At 43.3% G+C, this 11,361-nt stretch overlaps 1 protein-coding gene across 1 annotated transcript; it reads left to right on the top strand.

Annotated features, from left to right (window-relative positions):
* Positions 1 to 1,121: 1,121 nt before the first annotated feature.
* LOC104487866 (discoidin, CUB and LCCL domain-containing protein 1-like) lies at positions 1,122 to 10,924 on the top strand (the record flags this gene model as incomplete). The annotated part of the gene is made up of 7 exons (XM_010146307.1): positions 1,122 to 1,259; positions 1,815 to 1,866; positions 2,601 to 2,673; positions 4,430 to 4,563; positions 8,617 to 8,657; positions 9,922 to 10,137; positions 10,794 to 10,924. Coding segments are annotated over 7 exons (785 nt in total), but the record flags the coding sequence as incomplete, so codon positions are not given.
* Between the last annotated feature and the right edge of the window lie 437 nt (positions 10,925 to 11,361).

Genomic DNA, 11,361 nt, shown 5'->3' with positions numbered 1-11,361 from the left:
AAAAATCAAAGTGATCATTTTTCATCCCAAGGACTTGCTTTAGGACACAAAAGCTGTCAGTCACCTCAATAGAACAGAAGGGGCTGAGACCTTGGGAAGGATCTTGTTTGGTTTTTCTCTTGGGGAAAAAAAAACTGTTTGCTGTTTCACAAAAACCTCTTCTTGGCAGTTTGTATTGTAAGCATCCTCATAAACTAAAATAAGAGTACCCAAACTGCTCAGGAATTTCTGTGTCATCTGTACCTGAGGGCAGCCAGGGACAAATGTTTGCACCCAGGTGTGGTGACAGAAGGCATGGGCAAAGACTGTGGCAATCTTAAAAGAAAGCTCCCCTCGGGAACTGACTTCTGAAGAAGCAAGCGTAATTATCAGGAGTCCTGAGCATGCCTGTTGTCACAAGAAAGGAGTGTCACAAAGACCGTTCCAAGATACTGCAGTTGGTAGCTATAAAACTCTGACCTAATTCAATGTAAGCGCAAGGCTTGTCTCCCTCTCCCTTCATCTTCCCCATTCTCTCCCTCACTTTATTGTTAAACTCTATAGACTTGAACTGTGTGTTTCAATGGCATGATGATGTTTTTAAAAGAAAGATAAATTAAGACCTTTTCAGAGTAAAGTGGTACTGCCTTGTGGTACAATTTGGCTTGTGGCACACAGGTCCTTGAAAACCAGGTACCTTGTTTGTGATCTTAATCCTTCCTGAATGGCTGCTGCAATACAGCAGCACGAGCTGTCCTTGTCTGAAGAGTTTATCTAGGGGACCCTGTGTAGATCCCTTGGATTGTCTTTGAATGTTTGGTTCTTTACTGAGTTACTGCTGGTTGTAAGCATGCTGTACTTCAAAGGCTGAAGGGCATTGATCATTCTCTTAAGGTTTATGTGATAAGAGACGTGGCTGTTGGAATTGCTACCATGGAGAGACGGTGGGCTCCTGGCCACTCCTCATCAGGGTAATTTTGGTGCTCATACCCATAAAGGACTGAAGCCAAAACCCTTTTGTCAACGTTTGGATTGGTACTGAAGGAGAATGAGCATATTATGAAACTCTTTGCTAATCATGAGAATATTCCAGTCTAATTATGTCCTCTAAACTTCTGGAATTGTCTTTGTTCTGTCTGTAGGGCCATACTGTGGTAATGTGATGCCCATTCCCAAAGAAATCATTCTGGATAGCAATGAAGCAACTATTCACTTTGAGAGTGGATCCCACGTGTCAGGACGAGGCTTTCTGTTGTCCTATGCCAGCAGTGATCATCCAGGTAAAGTGAAATCCAAAAGTACTAAAGGATTAATGGCATAGTCCCCCTATTTCATTATCCTCTCTACACACATAGACTTTAGCCCAGATGTATGGTCCTAGGTATTTCCAGATTAGCAAGAACCATGATATTTTTAATAGCACGTGTGCAAGAAGAAGTTGTAACATTAAGCAGATGTAATAGCTGCTGAAATCTTACCGAGACAATTTCCCATACAGGGTCAGTGAAAGAAAAAATTAGTACCTTCTCCTTGAAGCTCCACTGTATTCTGGGCTCCAGCATCCACCACACAGTGTTAGGCTGAAGAGAGAAGAGAAACTGAGATTTGATTCCTACATTTAATGTTCTGGGGGTCTGTGCAACTTTGTTGAAGGTGTAAAACGAGAGTAGAAGAGAGAGATTAAAAGAACAAGGGAAAGCCATAACTGTTGTGTTCTATCTTCAAAAAATTATTCTTATACAGAGAAGTCTTTGAATTAATTTCATGTTTAGCCAAATATTTGTCTGTATTTCTGTGTCCTACATCAAGGGCTGACATTTGTAAACTTTCCACAGATCTAATCACGTGTTTGGAACGAGCAAACCACTACACAAAGGCTGAATACAGGTAAATAGGGTTCGCAGCTCTCTGCGCTCTGGCTTGCTTTGCTGTAGCTGTCATCTGGTCCAGTTGTTAGAGAATGTCACTAAGGCAGGTACAGTCTGGCTTTTCTGAAAAAGTTCAATTTTTTTGAGCTGTAATAGTCCAAGGCCTGGTTTTGAGAAGCAGTAGTGCAGAATCAAAGTCTGCTGCCCAGAAAAATGAAGGAGTGGAGGTACAGCACTCTCACCAATTCTCATTAGGGCATATGTATACATGGTGTGTATGTAAAAAGAGTTTCCACTTTGAAATTCAAAGTAGCCTGAAATTTCAGCGCTTCTCCTGAGAGCAGATCACGTCCTAGCTGATACAAGATTATCTGATGACAAGCTATGATTTCTTGGTTCCTTGAACTTTGTGATCAGATTTGAAATGGTAATAAATAGTGCTCTTCGGCTGCTGTCTGGGTGTGCATGTAGGCTTCTTACCTGGGCTGTGCTGAAAACTCGTGCAGTAGCATTTCCAGAACAACAGAATTAAACAGAAGTGCCTGTGCAAAGCTGCTTTTCTGGTTCTTTGTGTGCAGAGCACTCATGAACTCAAGGGTCCATGTATTCACCTCCTACACTCGCTAACAGCCCATCAACTCCAACTTACTACTAATGTATTTATTGGTTTAAGAGCATTTCTTTTGCATGAGTTTCTTTCTGTGTTTCATCACTACAGCTCACATTTTAAACAAGCCCCTTCTCTCACCACAGCAGATACTGCCCTGCTGGCTGCAGAGACGTAGCAGGTGACATTTCTGGGAATATTGGAGAAGGATACAGAGATGTAAGTACGCAGGATAATGAGGGGAAGGAAATTTAAAAAGACAGAAGAGAGAAGCATAGCACAGCTTGGTTTCAACTCTTGCTGCTTGACTTCTGTCAGCAATTCTTCCCAGCTGTTAGATGCACCTTTATTATCAGTATATGTTATCAGCATATAAGCACACACGGAGACGCTTCTCAAACAGACCAATCACTTGCGTGAGAATAAAGTCCACTGCCTGTCAAATACGCCTGCTGACTTACAGTATCTGGAAATTTGCCTTACAGTATCTACGGTATCAGGGTTTGCCCCTCTTGAGGCAGTGCTCATCGAGGTACTAAATATTCCTGTGACTTCAGCTTATGCTTGTTTGGAGTCTGTGTGTGTTTCTTCTCTAAAGTTGTCTCTTGTAGGAAAAAAATGCCCTTCTGTAACACGTGGGTTTTCTTTAAGATTATGCCTGCAGTATCCCAGCAATCTGCTCTTGAGAGGAAATAAGTATTGTACACTGTCCAATTACATCCCACTGACAACTACCAACCTCTTGGGCTGTTTTACCTGCTTGTTCTTTAAAGTGGAGCAGTTGCCTGAGTGGTTGCGTTTATCCACAGTTCAGATCACACAGCGCTCTGCCCTGTCTGTGCCTCTCACCCTGAACTCTCCTTCTGTCACGCCTGTGAAATCTTTACCTCTCTCACGGTGGAGTGAGTTTAATTATACCACTGAAGTAAAATCCCGCCCTATCAGAAATATAGCAGTTGCTGAGCTTCCAAAAAGTCAGTGTTCATGTTTAACCTGTTCATCCAGTTATCTGAGCAGGCTGCTCCAGCCTGGGAAGCGTCAGAGCTGGAGAAACAAAGAATGTCATTAGCTGGAGTTACTCCTGCCCTTCATTCGGGAGATTAGGAAAGAAAAGCAGCACATGACATGACCTCATGCAGATCTTATCTGCGCTGAGGAATTTTAGAAAGAAATTTTCCCTCCACAATAAAGGGGGGTTCAGCTTTTCTAATGGGAAGAACCTGTGGGGCTCCTTGGGAAACCTGGTCCCCACCCCTCCCAGCCCACCCTGGAGGGGACAGCTGGCACCCCAGCTGGTGAAGTGGTTTAGCCCAAGCCAGGCCAGTATGAATGAGACCCCTCAGCCAGCAGCTCCTGGGAATGCCTCCTTTGCACCTTTCCACCGGCCCTTCTCAGCTCTTCCCTAGCCCGGCTGTATGTTATTGCCACCTAGTTTACACACAAATTGTCCTGCCGGTATTTTTCAGTGTGATCCCACCTGGGATTCTGGTAAATGGGCTATACTTAAAACCCAGAGGCAGCTAGTCAACACATAGCCAAGTTCCCTAGTGCATGCCATGACTCAATTCCTAAGGCACAGTAACAGATAGGGCTGGCTTCAGGCAAGTCCGTCCTCAAGTAATTATCATTTTCTCTTTGCAAAGAAGAGTCGCCTTGCCTTTGACTTTGTTTTCCCAAGGAGTGACACAATACTCGTTAGGTTAAAATTTTACAGCACCTTTTCAGGAGCAGATTACCTGCTTTTTCTTTTTTTTGTTTTTTTTTAAAAAAGGTGACTTTTGGAAAGCTTTAGGTTTTGTGGGTTTTTTTTCAAAGGTTATTGTTCTTTCTCCCTCTCTGCCTCTTATTTCTCTCGAGCCTTTGCTGGATTTTATGAGCTGTAGCACCTGTATAACGTTGGCTTGGAAGTGAAAGCATTAGCAGTTTGTCAGATCGGCCCTCTGAGCTTTGGCTTCCAATGGCTTCTGCCTTTCAGACCTCGCTGCTCTGCAAGTCGGCGATACATGCGGGCATTATCGCGGACGAGCTGGGCGGTCAGATCAGCGTCACCCAGCAGAAGGGCATCAGCCACTACGAAGGTGTCTTTGCCAATGGCGTCTCCTCACATGAGTGAGTACCTCTGGCAGGGCTGGCTCTGGGAGCAAGCCCTGGGAGACAGTGCACTGTCCAGATCAGCAGAAGCAGGTTGGGATGCTTTCTCGGGGCGGGGGGGGAAGGAATGTTAGGTGTAGATCTAGGGGGTTTTGGGCTTTGTTTCTACGGCTTTATTAAAGTGGTGTTGGCATTGGACATAGGAAAATGTTCCAAGTTTTCAGTGGCTCTATACCATGTAGGGCAGTATTTTCTATTTTTTTAATTCTGTTCCTCCAAAAACTTATTTGCAAATTACTTTGTTAGCAGATACATGAAAGTACGATGTTCTGCAACAAACGCTTTTCATCGATGTGCTAATAAATCATGCTAAATTCATGTTAAAGTTTAAAAAAAGCCATGAAGAATTAATAACTAAGAAGTGCCTTTAAGCCAGAGGGGATTTAATGAACAGCTTCTTAAACATTGTGCTTTTGACGTGCTCAGAGTTCTTCTCTTTTAGTGTATTTAGAGCGAGGGTGTCATATTTACCACTGATCTTCTGACTTTTAATTGTGCTGTTGTTGAAGTAGAAACAAATCCTCTAATCTCTGTCCAGCACAGTAAGCCCTCCCAGCAACTGCCTCTGCCCTTCCTGCTGGTTTGTATTTTTTAATTTTCAAATGATATCTGGATTTGACATGCAGCTTTTTTTTTTTTTTTTTTTTTGGAAGGGACATCTCCTCAGTCCCATAGCCTCTAAGGGCTAAGGGAATAGGTCTTTTTTATACTTTCTTTCTGTTCTCCTCACGATTTCTCCACACCCTCCTGACAATTTTTCAGTCATGGTTTCATTCACGATGAGGGGGGGAGCATTGATTTGGTCTTATGCTGTGCTTAAATTTCAAAATTTCAGCACAGATTGAAATGCTTTCTATATAACGTCACTGGGGTATACAAAGCAGGGTAGCATATAGACCAAAGGCCAGTAAAGCCTAAATATTTTCTATTTTTCTTGAACATAAATGGCCAAAGAAAATTAATACAAACTTTTCTCAGTTGCTCAGCTCAAGCACCAGAAAACTAGTGATGAAAGTTCTTTCCATGACATAGGCCAGCTTAGTGGAATGCTGAATTTTGTACCTCATCTAAAGACGTTACAGACCTGTTAACATGCATTCGTGTGTTCACGGTCCTTGGGAATCCCAGAATGAGGAACTCGGTAGCACACAAAAGGTTATCATGAAAGGCAGCTGGGATTCCCTTTTGCATTTTTTTTGCAGTACAAGAACTAGTGGGCAGCAAGTGAAGCGTATGAGACAGCGAGTGTACCTGTGCTGGGGGAAAACACTTGTGTAATTAACCCATCACCTCAACTGCCAAGCGTCCTTTTAATGTCGCGAGTCACAAAATATCCTCTGCATTTCACATGAGTGATGTGAGTACCCACAAAGATACAAATGTCAAGTGGGAAAACTCCCACTCACTTGAAGGCGAGCTGAAACAGGTGCTTCCAGTGCCAGCAAGAAAAAATTGGTGCCTGGACAGCAGTGCTTCAAGAGCTTCTTAGATGCCCTTAAATAAAAGCTTACTTAGTTTTTAAAATCTCATTTACAGTGGATTTCAGTATTAAAGATTTAAATTATTTAGTGATTTCAGCAAAAATTGACCCCATGGAAAGCTGCTGCTGGAGGGCATCGAGCTGTGAAATACCTGCCTTGTAATGTGACAGCGGAGTTTCGGCTCGCTCGCTCACCAGCCAGCAGGAGCTGACCTTGGCCTCTCTGACTCCACTTTTCAATGCGCTCGGTACACTCCAGCATCCGTGAGGTTTTCAGTTCTCGTGATCCACCTGCGAACCTGCACTCACAAATGCTAGAACGAAGATCACGCCGCTGGATTTCTTGGGCAGTTCCAATACCCCAGTACAGATATATTGAGGTTTAACTCTGTGTTGTGACCTTGCCTGTGACTGTACCTCTGCGCACGAGAAATCACGTGTCTTCAAAAGGGCAAGAGGCTGCATGCTCATGAATTGTGAACAAATTGATTCGAGGTTAACCTGCACTGCTTATAAAAGGCTTGCTTGAGACCAACTCTGACAAAGAAGAAAAAAAAGAGTATTTGATGCTGCTTCTTATGGGAAGCAGCATTGGTTTTTTGCAGAGCTACTGGGACAGGTCTCCTGTGCGGTCCTGCCACCGGTGCTGTTGGTTAGGCAGGATGCTGAAGGTTGTCAAGAAAATGAGGAGATGGGATGACACCATCCCTGAAAGGACAAAGTGAAATTTGTGTGACAAATGCTGCCTGTCGCATTAGGAATCTGATGAATTGCCACTTACTGAATTAGTTTGTCCTCTCCGTTGACTTGCAGAATTATAGCAGAAATATTTCAGCTTAATTTCGGAGCTTTATAGACCTTAGAAGTGCTAACCTCCTCCCTTTCTTCGCTCAGACTGCAGCCCTCTAGTTGAAAGGGATCCAGGTGACTCTTTCATTACAAAGTGTTATCTCAAGTATTTGGGGAGCTGTGATTTCTGTTTCGGGTAGGTTTTACTGATCACCGTAGGTGTTTGTTTTCTTTTCAAATAGATTGCTTTGCATTCGCTAGGAAAGCCAAAATTGTTTTGGCTGTAATGTCAAGCTGGTTTGAAGGAGAGCACATCTGATGGCCCCTCAGGATTGCCTGGGGGGAAGATGTGGGAGGGAGGGCGGGCTTGAGTTTCTCTTTCTAGCTACTCTACCGCCTACATGCCCAAATAAATCAGCTCCCTCCCAATGCTCTCCGTCAGCTCTGAAAGGCTTCGTTTGCCTGTAGTCGTCAGTTTTCCCTCGGTGAGAAACAGCAGCAGTGGTTTTATTGACCTTGACGTGGGACCACTTTCCTATTCCCCATTTGCAGCACTCTCAAAACATACAGCCCCACGGACCTCTGTTAGCCCACAGAAGGTACCTCCTCGGGGGAAATTTTCCTGGCCAGCAACAAAGGGCAGCCTGAAAGGGAGCTGTCTTGATGCTGAAGGGCAGAAGTTGTTTTACTGCTCAGTCATGCTGGCCAAGGCTTTTCAAAAGGGGCAAGTGACGCGTGCAGCTAATCGAAGTGACGGTGAAGGGGTCAGATTCTCAAGAAATCCAAACTAAATTCACATTAAAACATGGGCTTTTATTTTTATTAGGCAGCCAGAGTAATTTCTGGAATGGAAGCTCAGGGGCATCTCATTGGGAATCACAAAGCAGCTCCATGGGAGGCCAAGGAAAGCTGAGCTTTCCCTTAACAGTGGTGATTTTATCTCGTCCTGCATTGCGCAGGGTTGTATGGAGTGGCTCAAGAAATGGCTTTTCTCCTGAAGAAAGGCAGCTCATTTCAGAGGGAGGAAGAAAAGGGGAGCCACAGCTGCGGTCCTGTTAATGGAGCAAGAAGAACCATTCCTGATGGGAGCTGTTGGTCGTGCTTATAACAGAACTGGTTCCCACCCAGAGTAAAGCAAAGAGTGGTTTTCTCTCAGTCTGGCTATGATGCACCTATAGTCCAAGGAGGAACGGCCAGAGCTGGCATGGTTTAGTCACCATCAAGCATAATTCTTTCATGGTGCTTATAAAAATGTCCAATAAATGTCTAGATTTTCTTCAAACTAGATATGGACTTTAGAAAGTCATTGGTTTCAGTGAAGCTGCTCTAATTTAAGCTACTGTGGGTGAGAAGGGACTTGGGTCCTGTGCTGGAGCCGTGCACTGCTGGTAGCTCCCGGCCCTATGAGCCTTCCCAGTTCAGACTCCTTTAAATGCTGGTCTGAGGGGCAGAAGGGAAGAGCTTTCCTATGGCGGTACAGAGTGCAGAGGAGAAGAGCAGAAGCGTGCAACAAGAGTAACAGGCTGATGGGATGGGCAGTCACTTTAAAGCATAACAAATACTCAAACCCATTAAAAAAACTGACCTGAACTCAGTCACAGCGAGATGCACAAGAGTGCTCTCACTGGGGTCAGGAACCAGCCAGAGATATTTTGCTAGATAGCCAGTGATTCTGCAACTGTACCTCAGCATTCCTGTGTCCACCTCCCAAAAGGCTGAATTCCCTTTTTCTTTTCTTACAGAGGTTCGCTGTCAGATAAGCGGTTTATATTTACTTCAAATGGTAAGGATAATGGCTTTATTTTTAGCTGATTAAATGTTACCTTTTTACTGAAGCGTTTTCTGCAAAAGGTTTGAAAAGTAATCAGGAGAACGTCAGGCTGTGTCTAGGAAGGATATTTTAGGACAGCAGTTTTTAAAAACTGGCAAGCAAATACAAAAATTGAAGGGATGTGAACTAGGAAAAACTGCAGAATAGGCATCGGTCATATGCACATACACGAGGAACAGAAATAGTATTCTGCTGTTACATCGCTGGTGCCAGCATATGAAAAGTGGCAATCAGATAATCCCATTTTTATGTACTTTAGGCGGCATAAAATGAAAGCAGTTTTTCTTCAGACATTTATAAATTCCATCTTCGTTATACAAGAAGAGAACGAAAACATAGGAGGAATGAAAGTGTATTTACATCGCGCTGATACAGAACGAGTTTTTGTTTATGACTTTCCAAGATGCAAAAGCGTCTTTAATCTGTCAAGCTGTTCATTTGCATAAAACACAGCAAAGAGGGAGGAAAAGTTCGCGCTCGTTCATTTGAATTATATTTCAGTCATCTGAGATAAAATCTTTTATTATTCCACTGAAAACTGAGGGCCTTTGAAACTCCCAGGGAATTATTTTTAACTTAATTGAAACCTTATTCCACTGGCCTGTTTTCTCTGAAGAACTTCGATGTGTAGAAATTTTGTGGGTTCTTTGGTGGAGTTTGTAATACTTACCTGCAGCTATTACCATCATGATATCACCCCTTGGCAGCAGTATCAAGGAGCTTCTCTAATGAGTAACTTTCCTAGCCCTAACTGAGGCAATAATCACGAAATATTTACAGTAAAGTGTTCCTTTCAATACAGCGCCTTCATCCGAGATGTGTTTTGTGCAGCAAAATTAGTCGATGCCAATCTCGAAACACAAATATTATGTTTCAGAAGGAAAATTTAAAAATATCCGAGGTCTTCACAGGAATGAGACAAAACTGCAGACATTAAAAAACAAAATGGCAAAAATAGCAGATGCAGTCAGAAGGTGTCATGTATGTAGGAGTTAAACTGGTAAAGGAGGGGGACTGCAGCCCTCTGATACTGGGTCATCCACTACACATTGACTGGCAAACACTACAGCTAATGGATAGTGTCAGGCTAGTGCTAGATTAGGCATCATCTGACTTTGCTGTTGTGGGTGGTCTTCATATGTTGCTAGCCTAATGTAAAAATATGCTGTGAAAATGCAAAATAACTCCTTCTGCCTGTCTGTGTGGGGACTCCTAGGCTGCAATAAATCTCTCAGTCTGGAAGAGGGATTCCTCTCCAAGAGCCAGGTTACCGCATCTTCCTACTGGGAGGAAACCGACGAGTTTGGGCAACTCTTCCAGTGGTCTCCTGACAAGGCTTGGCTTCAAGTCCCAGGATTGGCTTGGGCCTCTAACCACAGCAGCAATCGGGAATGGTTGGAGATAGACCTGGGGGAGAAGAAAAGAATAACAGGTACTTCACTCTCTGGTTGTTAGAAGGTGGGGTTTCAGCTGGAGGAGAAACTGAATGCAGCTCAAGAGCTAACAATGCACTAATGGCAGGTTTCTTTCATTAAAGGTAACGAGATGTTCTGCATTGAGGAATATTATTTCATGTTTAAGAAATCGTGGCTATTTGTAAGACTGCTCTTCCTATAGGGCTACGGGATTGGACTCCACTCTCCTGCGTGCCTGCTCTGTAAACATGCTATAGGCTCAGAACAAAATATTTAGAGAGGGACCTGTAGAGTTTGGATGATTGATGAATGATTGCTTAGGACTTACTAATGATGCAGTTCTGGAATCAATTAGAAACATTAAAGTTAGAGCCTTTTAAAGAAAGGCCCAGGTGAAACAGATCCGAATCCAGCATGTAAAAATGTAAATTACCATTTTTGGAGTCATTAATCTGAGCTCTGTTAAAAATTCCATTGCTCTAAATTCACAGTTTAAAACTGAGTTCCATTCTTCGCCCAACTTTTAAACTTTTTAACCACCTCTGAATTCCACATGGTTTGAAAAATTAGACTTTTAAGGCAAAGTTCTCTGAATCATTGTGTTTGTATTTGAAAATGTTCCTTTAAAAAAGACGCCTAACAAATGAAAATGTATTTTGCATTTTGTTAAAAGGGATTAAGACCACTGGTTCCGGACCAGCTCTGCTGAATTTCAACTTTTATGTAAAGACATTTACAATGAACTACAAAAATAACAACTCAAAATGGAGAACTTACAAAGGGATTCTGAGCAATGAAGAAAAGGTAAGGGAGAGGAGGACAGGTAGGAAAATCCAGAGCAATAATGCATGTGCTGCCTTGACATTGAAGGGCAGGATTTCACTGTCAAGAAAGATTAGGAGTTTCAGACTTGTCTAGGCTTGGGTTGTCTTCACCAGTGTAATTTATGGCCATGGAGTAGGTAGCGAGCTTGTTGAAACAAGGAATTTATCCAGAGCTTGCTGAAGTTGTGAGACACACAGAGGGAGGCATGTGTATGTGTGTGTCCTTCTACCAAAAAACCCTTGTTTTTAAAGCTGTACAACAGACTGGCTGGGAAAGTCCTCAGCTCAGCCTCGCTAGGAACCCCCTACCAGTGCAGAAGCGTTGGTCGGTACGGCGCTCAGTGGTGCGCTAGAGACATTTCCTATTAGCTCTGATTTTCTCAGCTTGTGTGGCTGTCGCGGTTTGAGAAGGGGGGC

The sequence above is a fragment of the Buceros rhinoceros genome, unplaced genomic scaffold (assembly GCF_000710305.1).
Source record: "Buceros rhinoceros silvestris isolate BGI_N320 unplaced genomic scaffold, ASM71030v1 scaffold27672, whole genome shotgun sequence".
Taxonomy (NCBI): Eukaryota; Metazoa; Chordata; class Aves; order Bucerotiformes; family Bucerotidae; genus Buceros; species Buceros rhinoceros.
The sequence above is the reverse complement of the archived record's forward strand: the minus strand, read 5'-3'. Positions and strand labels throughout refer to the sequence as shown.